We start from the raw sequence: 23,491 nt of genomic DNA, 5'->3' as shown, positions 1-23,491 counted from the left end.
AGAGACAACACCAATAACTTCCCCACACCACCAAAGTACAGGCATGGCACAGCTCGATCATTCTTAAATACATCATATTTACACCTCTTCATATCAAGTTCCGTCATGCAGTCATTTGGAACGTTGCAGGGGAATGCAGCCCTACACCAAACAAATCAAATTAGCAAATTATATTGTACAGTTCTTTATTTTCATTAGAACCAACAGTGAACTACTTTTATTCCAACAAACTGAAATGGTAAAGACAACTTGCCATGATTATGACCATTTTTAACAACATGTTTGAATCATGTTTCTTACGCATGGCAGCACATCTCATCCACTGTTCCTCCACCTAGATCCTAGAGAATGCCATGTACCATCCACATGGTCCTGGCAATGGATCATGCCTAAAAAGACACCATGTGATTCATCAGAGTAGGCTTCCTAACACAGCACTAGTTTCTGAAATGTAAAACATAGTTGACATTCTTCTCATTAATTTATGCTCTATAGGCTAATGTAGGCCTATATGTTTTGTCTTGTTTGTTGAGGGGTTGTTGTCTTGTCCTTTGCCTGGTTTCATATTTTGAAAGATGACACGCAGCATGGGACAGTGGAGGCAGAGCAAACAGGATTACAGCTAGAGCTGTACCTATAGGAAATGAGAGAACAATCAATAAGCCCTACAGATAGATTTTCAGTTACATTTTTGTTCCACATTGTGTTAGCAGTTTAGTTTCTCACTCACTATGACTTTGCCTCAATGCCCTTTACTTCTCAGCTTATTATCTGACATACCTAAAATGTAGCTGAATTAGATATTGTCGTATTAATAATATCCCCAGAGTCTATTGACGCACCGGTACGTCAATATAAGTAACATAATAAAACAAATCTGTCAGTTTAAGCTAGATATACAGTATCTGCATTTTTGTTGCATGGGCTGCATCTCAATCAATCGCATCCGCCTATAAGCGTCTACAAGCTCCACTTCATTGATGTGCGTACACGTGGGTGGAGTCGTTTTTTTGTGGCAGCGGACTCTTTAGTTTCGTTCCACCCAGAGAGGAAGTCCATCTTGTGTAGTGTATATCCACTAAAGGGCTTGGTGAGCCAGATTATCTTACCAAGGGGCGGAGGCACTCTTTGGCTCTAGTTAGTAACGACATTTGAACTTCCAATCTGGTGTTATGCCTGTTTACAAATACGAGGAAGCTACCTAGCTACATGTCAGCCTAGTCTGGTGTTATATGCTTTACGACACTACTTTCTTAACCACAGAAGAAACAAACATGTCTCTATTTGAATTGCAATTGCTGCAAAATGGGAAGAAATCCCCAGAGATTTTGGGGATCATTGGAATTATCAGTTTTGTGCAGGAGCTGTCAGTGCCGGGAAAAATATTCGGATCCGAGCTCCGGCAAACTCGGGCAGCGAGTACTACAACTACAAGGGCTTTTAAGCAATGGTCCTGAAGGCAGGCTGCGATCCAAGGTACTGCTTCACCATGATCGACGTGGGCATATATGGTCCGGAGGGAGATGCGGGAATCTTCCCATGACGCAAGTTTGGCTCCCAACTCATTGCAGGCCAGCTGCCGCTACCAAGGCCGGAGTGCTTGCGGGGAACCCAAACATAGAGCCCATATTTCTTCGTGGGATACCAGGCATTCCCTCTGAGGATAAACCTGATGTGACCATATCCAGATAAGATATGCTAACTAAACTCAGCAAAAAAAGAAACGTCCTCTCACTGTCAACTGCGTTTATTTTCTGCAAACTTAACATGTGTAAATATTTGTATGAACATAACAAGATTCAACAACTGAGACATGAACTGAACAAGTTCCACTGACATGTCACAGTTGTCGTATGGATTGGACCAAAACGTAGCGGGAATATTTATACTCATCTTCTTTTTATTTTGAAGAAGGAGAAACAACTAAATACGTATATAAAAAAGAACAAAACGAAACAGTCCTGTCAGGTGCACAAACACTAAACAAGGAACAACTACCCACAAAATCCCACAGAAAAACACCCCTCTTAAATAGGACCTTCAATTAGAAGCAACGAGGAGCAGCTGCTTCCAATTGAAGGTCAACCCAACAACACCACATAGAAATAGATATACTAGAACTAACATAGAAATAGACTAACAAAGAACATAGCCCAACAAACCCTGAAACACTCTAAACAAACACCCCTCTTAAATATGAACATAGCCCAACAAACCCTGAAACACTCTAAACAAACACCCCCTGCCACGTCCTGACCAAACTACAATAACAAATAACCCCTTATACTGGTCAGGACATGACACATGTGACTAACAGAAATTGAATAATGTGTCCCTGAACAAAGGGGGGGTCAAAATCAAAAGTAACAGTCAGTATCTGGTGTGGCCACCAGCTGCATTAAGTACTGCAGTGCATCACCTCTTCATGGACTGCACCAGATTTGCCAGTTCTTGCTGTGAGATATTACCCCACTCTTCTACCAAGGCACCTGCAAGTTCCCAGACGTTTCTGGGGGGAATGGCCCTAGCCCTCACACTCCGATCCAACAGGTCCCAGACGTGCTCAATGGGATTGAGATCCGGGCTCTTCTCTGGCCATGGCAGAACACTGACATTACTGTCTTGCAGGAAATCACGCACAGAACGAGCAGTATGGCTGGTGGCATTGTCATGCTGGAGGGTCATGTCAGGATGAGCCTGCAGGAAGGGTACCACATGAGGGAGGATGTCTTCCCTGTAACGCACAGCGTTGAGATTGCCTGCAATGACAACAAGCTCAGTCCGATGATGCTGTGACACACCGCCCCAGACCATGATGGACCCTTCATCTCCAAATCAATCCCGCTCCAGAGTACAGGCTTCAGTGTAATGCTCATTCCTTCGATGATAAACGTGAATCCGACCATCACCCCTGGTGAGACAAAACCGTGACTCGTCAGTGAAGAGCACTTTTTGCCAGTCCTGTCTGGTCCAGCGATGGTGGGTTTGTGCCCATAGGCAACGTTGTTGCCGGTGATATCTGGTGAGGACCTGCCTTACAACAGGCCTACAAGCCCACAGTCCAGCCTCTCTCAGCCTATTGCGGACAGTCTGAGCACTGATGGAGGGATTGTGTGTTCCTGTTGTAACTCGGGCAGTTGTTGTTGCCATCCTGTACCTGTCCCGCAGGTGTGATGTTCAGATGTGCCGATCCTGTGCAGGTGTTGTTACACATGGTCTGCCACTGCGAGGGCGATCAGCTGTCCATCCTGTCTCCCTGTAATGCTGTCTTAGGCGTCTCACAGTACGGACATTGCAATTTATTGCCCTGGCCACATCTGCAGTCCTCATGCCTCCTTGCAGCATGCCTAAGGTACGTTCACGCAGATGAGCAGGGACCCTGGGCATCTTTCTTTTGGTGTTTTTCATAGTCAGTAGAAAGGCCTCTTTAGTGTCTTAAGTTTTCATAACTGTGACCTTAATTGCCTACCGTCTGTATGCTGTTAGTGTCTTAACGACCGTTCCACAGGTGCATGTTCATTAATTGTTTCTGGTTCAACACGGTGCATCCACCCCACGTTTGTTGACAACTCCAGAAACACTGGGGACCTGCGTCCAGGAGAGTGGAGACAGCTTCCTGGACCCAAGAAACATGTAAATGTTGGAGTGTGGCTTGGAAAACATGCGTACATAGGCTCTCTTCTTCTGGTTGATGTCTGTTCATATGTCATGTTGTGAGCTACACATTTGGTTTTGCTGTTTGGATTTTGCTATTTTTCTTATTCACATTTTACAAATCACAATAAAGACTACTATAATGAAAGTCACTTCATCCTTGTTGTTTAAGTTTTTCATATTTTTTGGAGGCTAGACCCTCAAGACATATACCTAACCTTGTGTCATGGGTGGTGGCCTTTCAATGAGGACTTTCCTGCTATGGTAAATGGGTGAGAATGGCTGTCCAGCTGTAGACAATAAGGCTAGACCCTCGAGTCATTAACCTGATCTACATAACACAAGGTTGTACATGGTCATGTGTAGTGAGTGGCCTTTCAATGGAGACCTTCCTGCTATGGTACATGGGTGAGTATCCAGGTGTAGACAATAAGGGCAGACCCCCGAGACATTAACCTCATCTGCATATCTCATGTACAAAGCAGTACAAGTTTACTTAGTGACTAATTCAAAACAGTAATGTTTTCTGTCACAAGTACAAATAACCAATATGTATTTACTCTCACAAGAGGAAAATAGTGATATGTAAAACAATGTAATACACAGGTGAAAAGTGTGATGAAAGTAACATGTGAATGAGGAAATACAATAAGTTTAAATATATATATATACATACATACATTTGAAGTCGGAAGTTTACATACACCTTTGCCAAATACATTTAAACTCAGTTTTTCACAATTCCTGACATTTAATCCTAGTAAAAATACCCTGTCTTAGGTCAATTAGGATCACCACTTTATTTTATGAATGTGAAATATCAGAATAATAGTGGAGATAATGATTTATTTCAGCTTTTAATTCTTTCATCACATTCCCAGTGGGTCAGAAGTTTACATACACTCAATTAGTATTTGGTAGCATTGCCTTTAAATTGTTTAACTTGGGTCAAACGTTTCAGGTAGCTTTCCACAAGCTTATCACAATAAGTTGGGTGAATTTTGGCCCATTCCTCCTGACAGACCCGATGTAACTGAGTCAGGCTTGTAGGCTCCTTGCTCGCACACGCTTTTTCAGTTCTGCCCACAAATTGTTTATGGGATTGAGGTCAGGGCTTTGTGATGGCCACTCCAATACCTTGACTTTGTTGTCCTTAAGCCATTTTGTCACAACTTTGGAAGTATGCTTTGGGTCATTGTCCATTTGCGATCAAGCTTTAACTTCCTGACTGATGTCTTGAGATGTTGCTTCAATATATCCACATAATTATCCCACCTCATGATGCCATCTATTTTGTGAAGTGCACCAGTCCCTCCTGCAGCAAAGCACCCCCACAACATGATGCTGCCACCCCCGTGCTTCACGGTTGGGATGGTGTTCTTCGGCTTGCATGCATCCCCCTTTTTCCTCCAAACATAATGATGGTCATTATGGCCAAACAGTTATATTTTAGTTTCATCAGACCTGAAGATATTTCTCCAAAAAGTACGATCTTTGTCCCCATGTGCAGTTGCAAACCATAGTCTGGCTTTTTTATGACGGACTTGGAGCAGTGGCTTCTTCCTTGCTGACTGGCCTTTCAAGTTATGTTGATATAGGACTCGTTTTACTGTGGATATAGATACTTTTGTACCTGTTTCCTCCAGCATCTTCACAAGGTTGTTTTACTGTGCTGTTGTTCTGGGATTGATTTGCACTTTTCGAACCAAAGTACGTTCATCTCTAGGAGCCATACTTGCGTACTATTACTATTTATACTTGCGTACTATTGTTTGTACAAATGAGCGTGGTACCTTCAGGCGTTTGGAAATTGCTCCCAACGATGAACCAGACTTGTGGAGGTCTACAATTAGGTTCTTGGCTGATTTCTTTTGATTTTCCCATGATGTCAAGCAAAGAGGCACTGAGTTTGAAGGTAGGCCTTGAAATACATCCACAGGTACACCTCCAATTGACGCAAATTATGTCAGAAGCTTCTAAAGCCATGACATAATTTTCTGGAATTTTCCAAGTTGTTTGAAGGCACAGTCAAATTAGTGTATGTAAACTTCTGACCCACTGGAATTGTGATACAGTGAATTATAAGTGAAATAATCTGTCTTTAAGCAAATGTTGGAAAAATGACTTGTGTCATGCAAAAAGTAGATGTCCTAACCAACTAGCCAAAACTATAGTTTGTTAACAAGAAATTTGTGGAGTGGTTGAAAAACTAGTTTTAATGACTCCACCTTGGCCAAATACATTTAAACTCAGTTTTTCACAATTCCTGACGTTTAGTCCTAGTAAAAATTCCCTGTCTTAGGTCAGTTACGATCAGCACTTTATTTTAAGAATGTGAAATGTCAGAATAATAGTAGAGAGAATGACTTCAACTGTATATAAAAAAGGGGAATAAAACAAAGTAGATTACCCACCACCCTAACATGTGAATAAGACAAATGCACACAACACCAGTTTTTGGGGTGAGACGGAGGGCTCTGTCTCACTCGAGAGCGGACGGAGCGGACAAACAGTACTGATCGATGTTCCTATGAAAGTACATTGTCATGTCCCTGAGAAACAGGAGACATTGATCAGCAGGAGTCATCCATCTGCTGCATAGTGTCCAAAAGACCCACAGCTGTCTTCCTCTTCCGGCCATTGCAGCTGGGTCGGGGAGATGGGGCGGAGGTTAATGGAGTTGCAGGGCAGAGATCAAGGGTGCGCCTGGACGGTACTTTGGGTGTTGGTGAAAAGGGCCTGGGCGTTGGGAAAGGGACCGGGGAGGTGATGAACCAGGCTGGGGAGATGATTAATTAAGGGGCGATGAACCACCTGTAGATGGGCCCTCGGGGCTCTGCTCTGTCTCTGGGCTGTCCAAGACACCAACACCCTCCCACACCTACAAGCAGATGGCGAGTACATTAGAATACAATGCAAACAATCTTAAAACATCTCCATGGTCTCCTTTGAGTTAAAATGTTTAACCAAAAGAACTGACTTTATAAACATATCAATCTAATTATGTTTGAACTAGCCCATGCTAATCATTATGATTTGACAACACAGGCACTGAATATTTCCCAATCCCAATTTCTCCTATCCAGAAAAGAGCTGATTTCACATGTTCTAACTAGGTCTGCTAAACATAAAATCACAAACACATACAAAAGATCTCGGCTTCATGACGAGTACGTTAATGGTGATCTGGCCTACCACTGTTGTGTCGTCAGCAAACTCAATGATGGTGTTGGAGTCGTGCTTGGCCACGCAGTCGTGGGTGAACAGGGAGTACAGGAGGGGACTAAGCACGCACCCCTGAGGGGCCCCCGTGTTGAGGATCAGCATGTGTGTTGTTGCCTACCCATACCACTTGGGGGCGGCCCATCAGGAAGTCCAGGATCCAGTTGCAGAGGGAGGTGTTTAGTCCCAGGGTCCTTAGCTTAGTGATGAGCTTTGTGGGAACTATGGTGTTGAACGCTGAACTGTAGTCAATGAACAGCATTCTCACATAGGTGTTCCATTTGTCCAGGTGTGAAAGGGCAGTGTGGAGTGCGATTGAGATTGCGTAATCTGTCGATCTGTTGGGGTGGTATGCGAATTGGAGTGGGTCTAGGGTTTGATGGATTTGATGTGAGCCATGATCATCCTTTCAAAGCACTTCATGGCTACTGTGGTAGTCATTTAGGCAGGTTACCTTCACTTTTCTTGGGCACAGGGACTATGGTGGTCTGCTTGAAACATGTAGGTATTACAGACTCGGTCAGGGAGCGGTTCAAAATGTCAGTGAAGACACTTGCCAGTTGGTCCGCGCATGCTCTGAGTACACATCCTGGTAATCCATCTGTGAATGTTGACCTGTTTAAAGGTCTTGTTCACATCGGCTACGGAGAGCGTGATCACACAGTCGTCCGGAACAGCTAGTGCTTGCATGCATGCGTCAGTGTTGCTTCCCTCGAGCATAAAAGGCATTTAGCCCATCTGGTAGGCTTGCGTCACTGGGCAGCTCACGGCTGGGTTTCCCTTTGTAGTCTTTAATAGTTTGCATGCCCTGCCACATCCGATGAGCGTCAGAGCCGGTGTAGTAGGAGTCAATCTTAGTCCTGTATTGACGCTTTGCCTGTTTGATGGTTCATCTGATGGCATAGCAGGATTTCTTATAAGTGTCCCGCTCCTTGAAGTGGCAGCTCTAGCCTTTAGCTCGATGCGGATGTTGCCTGTAATTCATGGCTTCTGGTTGGGATATGTACGTACGGTCACTGTTGGGACGACATTGTCGATGCACTTATTGATGAAGCCGGTGACTGAGGTGGTATACTCCTCAATGACATTGAATGAATCCCGGAACATATTCCAGTCTGAGCTAGCAAAACAGTCCTATAGCGTAGCATCCGCGTAATTGACCACTTCCGTATTAAGCGAGTCACTGGTACTTCCTGCTTTAGTTTTAGCTTGTAAGCAGGAATCAGAAGGATAGAATCATGGCCAGATTTGCCAAATGGAGGGCGAGGGAGAGCTTTGTCTCTGTGTGTGGAGTAAAGGTGGTCTAGAGTTTTTTTTTTCATCTGGTTGCACATGACATGCTGGTAGAAATGAGGTAAAACGGATTTAAGTTTGCCTGCATTAAAGTCCCCATGCCATTAGGAGCGCCACTTCTGGATAAGCATTTTCTTGTTTGCTTATGGCCTTATACAGCTCGTTGAGTGCATTCTTAGTGCCAGCGTCGGTTTGTGGTGGTAAATAGGAAGCTACGAAATATATAGATGAAAATTATCTTGGTATATAGTTTGGTCTACAGCTTATCATGAGGTACTCTACCTCAGGAAAGCCATACCTCAAGACTCCCTTAATATTAGACATCGCGCACCAGCTGTTATTGAGAAATAGACACACACCCCCCCAGCCCTCATCTTATCGAACGTAGCTGTTCTGTCCTGCCAATGCACGGAAAGCCAGCCAACTGTATATTATCCGTGTCGTCCTTCAGCCACAACTCGATGAAACATATGATATTACAGTTTTTAATGTCCCATTGGTAGGATAGTCTCGAACGGAGCTCATCCAGTTTATTCTCCAGTGATTGCACGTTGGCCAATAGAACGGATGGTAGAGGCAGGTTACCCACTCGCTGATGAATTCTCACAAGGCACCTTGATCTGCTCCCCCTTTATCTCCTTCTTTTCTTGATGCGAATGCAAGGATTTGGGCCTTGTCCGGGAGCAACATTAAAGGAAAATCTTTGTCCAGTTAGAGGTGAGTAATCGCTGTTCTGATATCCAGAAGCTATTTTTGGTCATAACAGACGGTAGCATCAACATTATGTACAAAATAAGTTACAAACAATGCTGAAAACCCCCCACAAAATAGCACAATTGGTTAGGAGCCTGTAAAACAGCAGCTATCCTCTCTGGTGCCATTTTGAACATACAAATATTTTTTTCTTCACTTGTTTTCCAAGGTGGTGTTATTCTTCCTCACACATGAAATGGCTCCTCCAAACTAGAATAATGTCTTTGTATGGGTGCAGAGGCTCCTGGTTGTGCCCAGCGTTACCAGCTGTCAGCACCACCAGCAACCTTACAGCACCAAGCAGGACTGTTAACCAGGAGCCTCTGCACTTCCTTATTTCTGTGTCTTCATCCAGTATTCTTCAGCATTGAATAGAAGTTATCCGAAAGGGTGCAGTGGCTGCAGTGGAAGCACTAGCGGTTCTGGGGGGGAAGAGTATGAAATAATTTTTACATAACTAATTTTTGCTATCGTTCTTTTTTTTTACATCCTTTATTAGACAGTGGCAACGATGATGATTATGAACATGGTCTTTGCCTGCTAATAGGGATAAAAATGATATGACAACAATAACGTCTAATGTAACTGGCCACTCTAACAGTACAACTGGCCCCAGCTTGGCCCCACCAGTTGAAATGGTCTAGAACCGCCACTGAATGGAAGGCAGAGAGTTCTCTGATGCTATGAATCCAGTCTGTCTCAATTGAGTCAGGAGGCTCTCATCACTGGGTTGGGGACAAGCACAGGCTGCACACACATGCACTGAGCCTCACAGCAGCGCACTTCTCTTATCTTGTTCTTTTCTTTTGCTCTTTCTTACTGTTGGGAAATAGGACAGGGGAAGTGTATTCCAGGCAGCTCCAGAGAAACCTATGTAATTGTGTCTAACTTAAAGTCTCCTTCCACAACTCTGACTTTATTTTCCTTTTTTCACATGGTTGAAGAGGTAATGAAGACAGAGAAATAAAGGCAAACTATTCCCTTCTACTGCCACCTAGTGGTGATAATCAGTGTGACAAGGTTCTATACCAGGAGCTCATAAGATCAGGTCAAATCACATTTTATTTGTCACATGTGCCGAATAAAACAGGTTTAGAATTTACCTGAAATGCTTACTGTAAAGTCTACATTTGTTATATTCGGTGCATGTGAAAAATAAAATTGTATTTAATTTGATATGAGCTCCTGGTATGGAACCTTGTCACACTGATTGTCACCACTAGATGGATAGTTTGTCTTTCTGAAAGTTTCAGTCTGAGGAGTATAATATACCTGAGGAGTATAATATAAAGCAGCATAAAGGTGTTAGCCAGCTAACTTGCGTAAATATACTGAATTAATTTTTATTGTGTAGAAAGATAGGCTTGTAATGGTCTAACTGATTTAACAAACGAAAAGACATATGTACCTTTAGCTTTTTTAATAAATAAAATCAATAGTCATTTCTGGTTGCTTATCAAAGTTAGTTGGCTAACTCATTGATTATGCTTTGTAGTAAATATCTCTGGACTTCAAACCTGTTACGTTCAGTTTCTTCTAAATTGGGAATAGATTAACTAAACATTTCATAACCACAAAACAAATAAGTCAATGACCTGAAACAAACACTGTCAGTACATGGTGTGTGTGGACTTAAGGGGGACATCTGAATTTAAGGTCCTTTATGCAACAATGCAACACTGCAAATAGCCATTTTAAGTCGTTTTTTTACTGGCTTGAACTAGACCTTACAAAAACACTCTCACATCTTTGTGTATTGATATTTTTCTGGCAGTAAATGACAGTTAACATCTATCATGATGTTCTTGAAGTAAATAAAGCACGGACACCCTAAGGTGAGGTGTTGAATAACAGAGGATGATCTATACAAATGAAACAGAAAGTTGCTCACTAACACGCATCTTTCTTTTTCATTTCTATCATGATGTTTTTACCATTTCTATTCAACCAATACAATTAATCAGACACCAAAACCTTCACATTTGACACAAAGTAAGCTGACAACATATTTTATTCATTGTATACTGAGAACACAGTGAAGTAAACAATTCACTTCCCCACAGAGCCGAAAATAGGGCATGAAATTGAGGGATCACTCTTCTTAACCACCTTGAATTCACATGCCTTTTGGTCCCACTCCTTCATGCAATCATCAGGAAAATCATTGGGAGTTGCATACCTGCAATCAAACAATCAACACCAGCAAATCATTTTGTTGTGTAAATCAATTGAATTTCACTCACCCAGTCTATTAATTATCGCCTGAGATTGCTTGTGTGGATATATTGAGAAGATAACAATGGGTTGTATATTTGTGACGTAGAAGTCCGTCACTGGCCGCGGGCAGCATTTGGTACTTTAACGCACGCACACATTCATCACTCCTCCCTGCTCCATTATCAGATAAGTTAACTTCTCTATCTTAGTACATACATTTCACACTTACTTCAGTAACCAGTTAGGGTATAAAGAAATAAAGACAGGTGTTCATATTTAATATTAGCAATATTTAGTATACTTATCGATGTTATGGATGAGCGCGGTTGTTTGTTCTGTTCCTCTCTCTCTCCATCTCTATAGTTTACGGGTATGCTGGATAAGGACCCGAGCTAAGGGAATTGGGCTTACTTTGTAGTGCCTGACCGGAATGGCTCATTAATGTCAATGGAGATATTGGAAGACACTGTCAGTAGTGATGTCATTTTGTAAATGTTATATTGTGATGTTGTTTCATAAACGTGTTGCAATATATATTTTGGTATGTTTAGATAAATGGAAACTGTAGGTTGAATAGGTAATTGCTTAATTAATTAGTGTTAATTGGTCTGAGGGGAGGGGATACCCCTACAAAAGGAGCCTCTCTTTCAGTTCAGAGTGGCATTTTGGATTGAGCTGTGGGTGGGGCAGCTTTGTTGTTAAGCTGTCCCATAAGGTATATGTTTGATGGCAGTGCTGTTGTTTTTGTTCCGGAATCACTATGTAAATAAACACCTTTGCACAGAAGAATTTTTGCGGCTCCGCCATCTTTTTATCTTTTATAGAGGTTAGGTTTTCCAGTTTAGCCTTCTGGCCTACTCTACGTGACAATATTCCTTTAGTGTGACAATACAGACTGGGAAGGCTGAGGGCTACATAGACCATGCATTTGGTGGGTGCTAGAATAAAGCTGTGTTTACTGTCCTTACCCCTGGCAGCATGTTAAACAATCACAGTCCATGCAATCACTGTTCCTCCAGCGGGAACCAACAGGATGCCATGTCTTGTCCTTGTCGTCACGACAATGGGTTCTGCCTAAACAAGAAAACAATTTAAAATATTGTGTAGGTTTGTTGTCTTTTCCAATGTACTAGCGTAATTAAAAAATGTTTGTGTTTATGTGGGTGGTTAGCTGGTTAGCTTAGTCTTTTACTTTACCCGGGTCAGAAGTCATAGCTTTCCTGTAGCAATAAGCATGGAACAGTGGCAGTAGCGCACACAGGATTAAAGCTAGGGCCAAGGACCTCTTCACAGGGAGAAGGGAGGGAAAACGTATGTTATTGAGGGGAATAAACAAGCCATTGGTCTACCGTTGAACCTTCAAAACATTGAAGATAAAGAACTAGAAAAGGGAACTGACACATTTAAACATGTTAAAATAATTGTTAATTGACCCTACTCTAGAAAATAAATACTGGTAACTTTATTTTTCCAATGTCTTTTCTCTATTGCGTCGTTTAAATCCACCATCCATTCAGACTCAAACAAAGGGGATTTTGCAGTATTTATTTTTATGTCCACATTATCATATCAAAATGAAACCCCATTAGGCTACTTGCAGTGCATTTGGAAAGTATTCAGACCCTTTGACATTTACACATTTTGTTACGTTACCACCTTATTCTAAAATGGATAAAATATTTTTTTCCATCATCAATTTACACACAATACCCCATAATTCCTCTTTGGAGATGGGAGAACCTTCCAGAAAGACAACCATCTCTGCATCACTCCACCAATCAGGCCTTTATGGTAGACTGGCCAGATGGAAGCCACTCCTCAGTAAAAGGCACATGACAGCCCGCTTGGAGTTTGTCAAAAGGCTCCTAAAGGACTCTCAGATCATGAGAAACAAGATTCTCTGGTCTGATGAAACCAAGATTGACCTATTTGGCCTGAATGCCAAGCATCACATCTGGAGGAAACCTGGCAACATCCCTAAGGTGAAGCATGGTGGAGGCAGCATCATGCTGTGGGGATATTTTTCAGCGGCAGGGACTGCGAGATCGAACATATCTGAAGAGACCTGAAAATAGCTGTGCAGCAACGCTCGCCATCCAACCGGACAGAGCTTGAGAGGATCTGCAGAGAAGAATGGGACAAACTCCCCAAATTCAGGGGTACCAAGCTTGAAGTCTTGAGGCTATAATCGCTGCCAAAGGTGCTTTAACCTCTACGGGATCGGTGTCCCTAAACCAGGACGGTTGTTGCTAATGTATGCTAATGTGACTAGAATGAAGTAGTATACAACAGCCAACTTTCCAGGATATAGACATGTCTTAACTGGGCAGAAAGCTTAAATTATTGTTAATCTAACTGCAGTGTCCAATTAACAGTAGCTAGTTTAGTTTAAAAAATAACATGGCGTTTAAGGAGAGTGTACAACAACAACAAACTTGTATCACTGCAACTGATTTGATACGTTCACCTCTGAAGGTAAATAATGTACTTAAATTCAGTAATCTTGCTCTGATTTGTCATCCTGAGGGCCCCAGAGATAAAATGTAGCATAGTTTTGTTTGATAAAATCAATTTTTATGTTAAAATGTAGGAACTGATGCCTACAGTTTGACCCCACTGCTGTCTCTGGATCCACACGCACCTCAATCGGCCATCTAGATGTGTGAAAGTTAGTGTATAAGCGAATGATCCATCATGTATGACATTCCTGGGAGCTTGTAAACTTGAATTCTTTATAACCATAGCATTTTTGCATGTTCTCAATAGTTATGTACTTGAAAATGTATCAATTGACCAATTAGGCACATTTGGGCAAACTTCTAGCAGACACGATACAAAATATTGTGCAGTAATGTAATTCTTCACTGGATCAGTCTGAAACATTGCACACACACTGCTGCCTCCTATCTGAAAATATGGCCTTTCTCTTGCATTTCAAAGATGACGGAACAAAACATTTTTGGAAAACGCATGTTTTTTTGTTTGCGCAGTATAATACTTTACTGTGAGGACAGACGCATGGAGACGAGAAGCAAGAACAGGGAGTGAATATTTAATGGGTAAACAGAAATAAAACAAAATAAGGACTGGGTCTGGACAAGGGGAACATAATGACATTAATGCTGACACGGGGATGAAACTGAGGAAGTGACAGATATATGGGAGGCAATCAATAAGGTGATGGAGTCCAGGTGAGTCCAATGAAGCGCTGATGCGCATAACGATGGTGACAGGTGTGCGTAATGATGGGAAGCCTGGTACCCTCGAGCGCCAGAGAGGGGGAGCGGGAGCAGGCGTGACATTTACCAGATCTAATGTGTTATATTCTCCTACATTAATTTCACATTTCCATAAACTTCAAAGTGTTTCCTTTCAAATGGTATCAAGACAAAGGAGATGATTGTGTACTTCAGGAAAAAGAGGACCAAGCACACCCCCATTCTCATTGACGGGGCTGCAGTGGAGCAGGTCGAGAGCTTCAAGGTCCTTGGTGTCCACATCACCAACAAACTAACATGGTCCCAGCACACCAAGACAGTTGTGAAGAGAGCACGACAAAACCTATTCCCCCTCAGGAGACTAAAAAGATTTGGCATGGGTCCTCAGATCCTCAAAAGGTTCTACAGCTGCACCATCGAGAGCATCCTGACTGGTTGCATCACTGCCTGGTATGGCAACTGCTTGGCTTCCGACCGCAAGGCACTACAGAGGGTAAAGCAAACGGCCCCGTACATCACTGGGGCCAAGCTTCCTGCCATCCAGGACCTCCATACCAGGCGGTGTCAGAGGAAGGCCCTAAAAATTGTCAAAGACTCCAGCCACCCTAGTCATAGACTGTTATCTCTGCTACGGCACGGCAAGCAGTACCGGAGCGCCAAGTCTAGGTACAAGAGGCTTCTAAATAGCTTCTACCCCCAAGCAATAAGATTCCTGAACATCTAATCAAAAAGCTACCCAGTGTCACGACTTCCGCCGGACTCGGTCCCTCTCCTTGTTCGAGCGGCGTTCGGAGGTCGACGTCACCGACCAGCTAGCCATCACTGATCCACTTTTCATTTTCCATTTGTTTTGTCTTTGTTTTTTACACACCTGGTTTCAATTCCCTCATTTCATGTTCATTATTTAACCCTCTGGTTTTCCCCATGTTTGTGTGCGTGTTTGTTTTATTTGTAAGGCTGTATTCTGACGGCTGGTATGTTGTTACCGGCTTTTGTATTTATGCCCGTTTATTTCGTGGTACCGGTATTTTTCCAGCACCATAGTATTGTGTTTATACTAGTGTTTTCTTGAATTAAATACCTTGTCCACGCATCTCAGCTCTCCTGCGCCTGACTCCTTTCACCAATTACCCACAGCCTTGACACACAGACTATTTGCATTGCCCACCCCTCTCCCCCTATTTTACACCGCGGCTACTCTATGTTGTTATCATCTATGCATAGTCCCTTTAATAACTCTACCTACATGTACATATTACCTCAACTAACCAGTGCCCTCGCATATTGACTCTGAACCGGTACCCCCCTGTATATAGTCTCGTTATTGTTACTTTACTGCTGCTCTTTAATTACTTGTCACTTTTATTTCTTATTCTTATTTTTAATTTTTAATTTCACCTTTATTTAACCATGTAGGCCTGGCCAAGATAAAGCAAAGCAGTGCGACAAAAACAACAACACAGAGTTACACATGGGATAAAGAAACGTACAGTCAATAACACAATAGACAATCTGTATACATTGTGTGCAAATGAAGTAAGGAGGTAAGGCAAGAAATAGGCCATAGTGGCAAAATAATTACAATTTAGCAATTAACACTGGAGTGATAGATGTGCAGATGAGGATGTGTTATCCGTATTTCTTTAAACTGCATTGTTGGTTAGGGGATTGTAAGAAAGCATTTCATTGTAAGGTCTACACCTGTTGTATTTGGCGCATGTGACTAATAAGATTTGATTTGATTTGAAGAATATGCATTTCCTTCCTTCAAGTCCTTAGCTACAGGCAGTTAGATTTGGGTATGTCAGTTTAGGTGAAAACCAAGCCATGAGGTAGAAGGAATTTTCGATAGAGCTCCGAGACAGGATTGTGTCAAGCCACAGATCTGGGGAAAGGTACTAAAAAACGTCTGCAGCATTGAATGTCTCCAAGAACACAGTGGCCTCCACCATTCTTAAATGGAAGAAGTTTGGAACCACCAAGACTCTTCCTAGAGCTGGCCAAACTGAGCAATCGGGGGAGAAGTGCCTTGGTCAGGGAGATGACCAAGAACCCGATGGTCACTTTGACAGAGCTCCAGAGTTCCTCTGTGGAGATGGGAGAACCATCCAGAAGGACAACCATCTCTGCAGCACTCCACCAATCAGGCCTTTGTGGTAGAATGGCCAGACGGAAGCAACTCTTCAGTAAAAGACGTATGACAGCCCGCTTGGAGTTTGCCAAAAGACACCTAAAGAATCAAGATTCTCTGGTTTGATGAAACCAAGATTAAACTCTTTGGCCTGAATGCCAAGTGTCACGTCTGGAGGAAACCTGGCCCCATCCCTACGGTGAACCATGGTGGTGGCAGCATCATGTTGTGGGGATGTTTTTCAGTGGCATGGACTGGGAGACTAGTCAGGGTCGAGGGAAAGATGAACAGAGCAAAGTACAGAGAGATCCTTGATGAAAACCTGCTCCAGAACGCTCAGACTGGGGTGATGGTTCACCTTCCAACAGGACAACTACCCTAAGCACACAGCCAATACAACACAGGAGTGGCTTCGGGACAAGTCTGAATGTCCTTGAGTGGCCCAGCCAGAGCCTGGACTTGAACCCGATCGAACATCTCTGGAGAGACCTGAAAATAGCTGCGCAGCAATGCTCCCCACCAACCTGAAAGAGCTTGAGAGGATCTGCAGAGAATGGGAGAAACTCCCCAAATACAGGTGTGCCAAGATTGTAGCGTCATACCCAAGAAGACCCATGGCTGTAATCGTTGCCAAAGGTGCTTCAACAAAGTACTGATTAAAGGGTCTGAATACTTATGTAAAAAAAATCTCAAGGGGTCTGAATACTTTCTGAATACACTGTATGTTACTGGAGTTATAGTAAATTACAGTAAATTAGCAGGAACACAGCTTCTGGTGTTGTTACATATCATGGAAAATCAACCAAATATAAGGACTGTTCTATCACCTTCAAAATACTGAAAACATAACATGCAAAATGACCTACCATGATTCACACGAATGTAGACTGGATTGTAATGTAATTCTACTGGAGTTCTTGTAGGGAAGTACATGGTTTTAAGTAGTGGGTCTTTTGGAAGTAGCCTGCCTTTGGAATTAAATAAAGGGGTGGGGATGGGGAAAGAGTAAACAAAAGTGAGAAACATGCTTACTATGTTAGGTTCAGGGCTAGGGTTAGGAGTTAGGTTTAGGGTTAGGGGTTAAGATTAGGGTAAGGGTTAGGTTTAGGATTAGGGGAAATAGGAGTTTGAATGGAAATACATTTTAGGTCCCCATGAGGATAGAAGAACAAAATGTTTGTGTGTGTTTATAAAGTCTGGGTTGAGCCAGTAAACAAGAAACTTCATAGCTTCAAAATATGTCCAATAAATTATATATTTTTATATATTTTTTCTCTGAATTAATTTTACCACTACATATCATACACACTAAGGGCTATTTACAAGTTGCTCTGTTGCGTAGAGGACCTTCAATTCTGATTTACCTAAAGTCCACGTGCACTATTTACTGACAGTGTTTGACCCCAGCCCATGTTTGATTCCAAAGGTAAGCTACTTCCAAAAGACCCACAAGCGTGTGAAGTTCTCTACCCTAGAAGATCCCTAGAATTACCTTAGAATCCAGTCTACATTCTTGTGAATCATGGTAAGTTTCTTAAAATTTGGCATGTTATGTACAAGTTAGTAGGAATTTGGAGGAGCTGGAACCGTCCTTGAATTTGGTTGATGAAGCTGTGTTCTTGTTCTAACTCCTAATGGAAAATTGGTGATGGGGTTTCAGTTGCACGTTTTATTTATCACAACGTGGACATAATAAATACTGCTGGCAAAATGAATCTTTTGAACTCCCCCACATATGTGTTTTAAACCGGAATGGATGGTGGATTTAAATTACATAGTAGAGGAGGGCATTGGACAAATATTACGTTATTTTATAACCTAGGGTAGGGTCAATGATAAGCTCAAAATGTAGAAATGTGTCAGTTCGGTTTTGCTAGTTTATCTAGAATTGTTTTGAAGGTTCAATGGTAGGCCAATGGCTTGTTTATTCCCCTCAATAACATATGTTTTCCCTCTCCTCTCTGTGAAGAAGTCCTTGGCTCTAGCTTTAATCCTGTGTGTGCTGCTTCCACTGTTCCATGCTTCTTGTTACACGAAGCCTATGACCTTGAAGCCAGGTGAAGTAAAAGACTATTAACCCCCCCCCCCTCACTCACACACACACACAACATATAATAGTCTGGTTACCAGTCTTTTTAGCTTTTTAGCACTTCTGTTATTTGTCAAAGAGACTGGCCTTTCGGCAATCTCAACGTTCAATATGCAGCTGGATTTCCGACAGAGTTGCTCATTGGTTGTTGGAAATAACATTCATATATTCCATGACAACATGTGGAGCCTCAAAAAAAGAATTAGAATTATAACAAATTAAAAAACAAACATTTAGAGGTTAGCTAGGCAAGTTGTTTATTTTGAGGCTTAAAATCAAAGCCAGGGCCGACTTTAGCCTTTTACAAGGTTCACCTGTGTAATGATCATGCTGTTTAATCAGCTTCTTGATATGCTACACCTGTCAGGTGATGGATTATCTTGGCAAATGAGAAATGCTCATTAACAGGGATGTAAACAGATTTGTGCACAAAATTTGAGAGAAATAAGCTTTTTGTGCTTATGGAAAATTCCTGGGATCTTTTATTTCAGCTCATGAAACATGGGACCAACACTGTACATGTTGCGTTTATATTTGTGTTCAGTATATTCAGTTTAAGAATTTAGACTTGAGCTAGCAACTGTTGACAGACTGGTTTTTGTCTGGACAACAAAACATGATTGCTTAGCAACCGTACACCAAAGCTGGAACATCCATCTGTGGAGAAAAATAGAGATAGAGTTCCAATTTGCATAACTTTGTGATTGATGATAGCTATGGGGGTTACCAAATCAGAATCAAGTCCCCTGATCTCCTCCAGCTCATTAATGATAGAATGGTGATATTTGAAGATTAAAGAAAGGCCAGTCTCTTTGCAAATAACAGGATTGCTAAGGAGTGGAATGTTGGCTAAAAAGAATGATATGCAGGCTACATCAAATACACAAATACAACAAACATATACAATATGCTATACTATTTTCTTGTTTAGGCATCATTACCCATTGCCGTGATGACAAGGACAAGACATGGCATCCTATTGGTTCCCACTGGAGGAACAGTGACTGCATGGACTGCACTTGTAATTCATGCTGCCAGGGGTACGGCTTTATACTATCACCTACAAAATGCATGGTCTATGTAGCCCTCAGCCTTCCCAGTCTGTATCTATCATTCTAAAAGAATATACAATCCATTGTAATCTTCTCAAAATATCCACACAAGCAATCTCAGGCGTTTATTAATAGACTGGGTGAGTGAAATTCTATCGATTTACACAATATTTACACAATTTACACATTTGTTGATTGTTTGATTGCAGGTATGCAACTCCCGTAGATTTTCCTGATGATTGCATGAAGGAGTGGGACCAAAAGGCATGTGAATTCAAGGTGGTTAAGAAGAGTGATCCCTCAATTTCATGCCCTATCTTCAGCTCTGTGGGGTAGTGATTTGTTTTCTTCACTGTGTTCTCAGTATACAATGAATAAAATATGTTGTCAGCTTACTTTGTGTCAAATGTGAATGTTCTGTTGTCTGATTAATTGTATTGGTTGAATAGAAATGGTAAAAACATCATGATACAAATGAAAAATAAAGATACGTGTTAGTGTGCAACTTTCTGTTTCATTTGTATAGATCATCCTCTGTTATTCAACACCTCACCTTAGGGTGTCCGTGCTTTATTTACTTCAAGAACATCATGATAGATGTTAACTGTCATTTACTGCCAGAAAAATATCAATACCAAAATATGTGAGAGTGTTTTTGTAAGGTCTAGTTTAAGCCAGTAAAAAATACTTCAAATGGCTATTTGCAGGTTGCATTGTTGCATAATACACCTTACATTCAAATTTCCCCAAAAGTTTACACACCCTTTACTGACAGTGTTTGTTTCAGGTCATTGACTTATTTGTTTTGTGGTTATGACATTTTTAGTTAATCTATTCCCAATGCAGAAGAAACTGAATGTAACAGGTTTGAAGTTTAGAGGGGTTTACTATAAAGCAACCATAAATAACTATTGATTTTGTGATGTATTAAATGTCTTTTTGTTTGTTAAATTAATTAGACCATGCCCATTTCAAGGTTATCTTTCTAAACATTAAAAAGTTAAATCAGTATATTTATGCTGGTTTATAGTCTACTCCTCAGGTAAACAGACTGAAACTTTCAGAAAGACAAACTATCCATCTAGTGGTGACAGTCAGTATGACAAGGTTCCATACCAGGAGAAAATCAAATTAAACTGTATTTGTCACATGCACCGAATACAATAGTTGTAGACTTTACACTAGACATTTCATGGTAAAGTCTACACCTGTTGTATTTAGTGCATGTGACAAATACAATTAGATTTTATTTCATCTTATGAGCTCCTGGTAGTGATTGACACCACTAGATGGCAGTAGAAGGGGATAGTTTGTCTTTCACCTCTGTCTTCATTACCTCAACCATGAGAAAAAAGGAAAAGAAAGTCACGGAGTCGTGGAAGGAGGCTTTAAGTTAGACACAATTACATAGGTTTCTCTGGAGCTGCCTGGAATACACTTCCCCTGTCCTACTTCCCAACAGTAAGAAAAGAGCAAAAGAAAAAGGCGAGATAAGAGGAGTGGGCTAATATGAGGCTCAGTGCATGTGTGTGCAGCCTGTGCTTGTCCCCGAGCCAGTGATGAGAGCCTCCTGACTCAATTGAGACAGACTGGATTCATAGCATCAGTGCATTCTCTGCCTTCCACTTCACCCTTTTGGATAAGTTATGTTCAATGCTGAAGAATATTGGATGAAGATACAGAAATAAGGAATCATTTTTTCTCCACTTGTTTTCCAAGGGGGTGTTATTCTTCCTCTCATGTGAAATAGCTCCTCCAAACTGGAATAATGTCTTTGTATGGGTGCAGAGGCTCCTGGTTACCAGTGCTGCTTGGTGCTGTAAGTGCGCTGGTGGTGCTGACAGCTGGTAACGCTGGGCACAACCAGGACAGAGGGCAGGGTGGACCATCCTGCTTCGGGGGCTTTGACCTCTACTTCGTTCTGGACAAGTGAGTTTGTCATTCATCCTTCTCTTTCCACCTCACCTTCGCTGCTTGTCATGTCTATTGGGGGCAGAGTTTAGATGGGGAACTGTTGGTTGTTGAGTGCATCTTGTAAAATCTGTGAACTTCGACTTTAAGACTAGGTAGATAGTGACCATCTTATTTCATATTTCACCAAAGCACAATTCATGTTTAATTTGCAGAAACATCTTGTTGTCACATCTGTCGTTGCCAGTCTCAATGTTTCAAATTTTGTCATGATGTCATACTTAGACACGTTCAGGAATGTTATTGTTATTATCATGCCCCCTGGGGCCATATGAAGCAATTTACATTTTATTTTGCCATATGCTGGTAATAATGCCCATGAAAATATCAAATTGCCAAAATGTCAAAATGAAAGGCTCACAAGCGTTTTCTCAATGGTTATTACACTTATCAAATAAACAATCTGATATTACATAATTGCTATATTTATGTATACTTTATACAATGTTGAATGCAGTCTGACTAGAAATGTAATATAACCTAATGGGGAAAACATATATTTTTGGTTCCTGTATCTTTGACAACCAGTATCTTATACAAGGTGAGTATGATGGTGGGACAATGATCGAGCATTTGGTCCAACTATCTGTAGTTGTCTCTTGTGAATTTATGGTAAGCATGGGTAAAAGGCCAGTGGAATTCCCCTTTGGGCCGGGATGAATGAAGTGAGCAAGATGCTTTCTTGTAAAGTTCTCAGGCCACGCTTTATGGTCCATGATAGATCTGGATTGCTGGTGAACAGTGGCACATTTGATACTCCATCAGTCACATACAGTAAACATGCATAAGTTGTGCAGGCTGAGCTCTTGTTGAATCACAACAGTCAAATCAATATCTTTTTTCTCCATGCTTTACTACAGTTGGGCAAAGAGGCTGAATTTAACTGATCCAACTACAATCCAATACCTCATTTAGGCTACTCTATGAGGTTCTCAAATTCATTTATAAGTAGAGTTTCCCTGTCACTTCTACAGTAGTTCTACAGTAGTGTTAGTTCACCCAAATGACCAAATTACATATTGGTTTCCTTAACCTCCACTAAAAAGGCCTGATTATTGTGAGCAAAGACGAGACAGACCTAATGATTGGGTAAACAAATGGAGCCTCATCTGGTTCTAATAGATGTTGCTACCTTCTGGACTTCAATACTTTAAAACTATAACTTATTGTTTGGATGATTATCTGTCTAATGTGGAAGAGCAGGCTTCATCTTCTTCCTCTTTCATTTGGGCCTGCCTTTCCCTCTCTTCAATTGTTTAAAAAGCATTTTACTCTTGGATGAAGATTGATTTTAAATTTTCCCCTTAAATCAGAATGCCAACTCTAGGCAGACATTTCTGTGGTGGCACAACATTTAGCTAAGTGGAACTTCAGACAGAGATCTGGAATTGTAGGATCCAAAAGACAGATGTGGAGAGAATGATGAACATTTACATACTCTACCTACTGCTGTGTGTGTGTGTGTGTGTGTGTGTGTGTGTGTGTGTGTGTGTGTGTGTGGTGTGTGTGTGTGTGTGTGTGTGTGTGTGTGTGTGTGTGTGTGTGTGTGTGTGTGTGCACATTGTTTTAGCTAACAGAAGAATACATGTGAATACAACAAGAATATTAGACACCCAGCACTGTATTACTCTGTGTATTTGCTTGGATTTGTACTTGCTGTCCCCCTAATTCTGTTATAGTCATTCCTCTGCTGCGCTCTTCTACCTGCTCTTCCTTTGTTTGAATTGATATCCTTCCCCTTTTTACCATAACTGTCCTTCTTCATTCTCTGTCTGTTCATCACTCTCTGTATCTCTGTATCTCCTCCTCTCTGTGTCTGCAGAACCCTTTTTCCATTAGGTCCAGATGTTCCAATGTTTCAGCCTTTTGGCTGCGCTGTCTGTGCTGAGAC

At 41.6% G+C, this 23,491-nt stretch overlaps 1 protein-coding gene and 2 long non-coding RNA genes across 3 annotated transcripts in view; 2 read left to right on the top strand and 1 right to left on the bottom strand.

Annotated features, from left to right (window-relative positions):
- Nucleotides 1-10,915: 10,915 nt before the first annotated feature.
- On the bottom strand, nucleotides 10,916-17,493 carry LOC106585597 (uncharacterized). The gene is made up of 4 exons (XR_001323985.3): nucleotides 17,355-17,493; nucleotides 12,337-12,424; nucleotides 12,108-12,213; nucleotides 10,916-11,101 (listed from the first exon to the last, which is right to left on the bottom strand). It is a non-coding gene; the product is annotated as an uncharacterized LOC106585597 (long non-coding RNA).
- A 380-nt stretch (nucleotides 17,494-17,873) lies between these two features.
- On the top strand, nucleotides 17,874-20,134 carry LOC106585599 (uncharacterized). The gene is made up of 4 exons (XR_001323986.3): nucleotides 17,874-18,013; nucleotides 18,458-18,545; nucleotides 19,509-19,617; nucleotides 19,839-20,134. It is a non-coding gene; the product is annotated as an uncharacterized LOC106585599 (long non-coding RNA).
- Nucleotides 20,135-20,917: 783 nt separating this feature from the next.
- The window catches only part of LOC106585598 (anthrax toxin receptor 1), a 56,596-nt gene continuing 54,022 nt past the window's right edge, over nucleotides 20,918-23,491 (top strand). The window contains exon 1 of the mRNA XM_014171985.3: nucleotides 20,918-21,558. Coding sequence (XP_014027460.3) covers nucleotides 21,398-21,558 — 161 coding nt within the window. The 5' untranslated portion in view covers nucleotides 20,918-21,397. The remainder of the gene's footprint in view (nucleotides 21,559-23,491) is intronic.

Source organism: Salmo salar, chromosome 24, assembly GCF_965601325.2.
Source record: "Salmo salar chromosome 24, fSalSal1, whole genome shotgun sequence".
In the NCBI taxonomy this organism is placed as follows: Eukaryota; Metazoa; Chordata; class Actinopteri; order Salmoniformes; family Salmonidae; genus Salmo; species Salmo salar.
The sequence above is the reverse complement of the archived record's forward strand: the minus strand, read 5'-3'. Positions and strand labels throughout refer to the sequence as shown.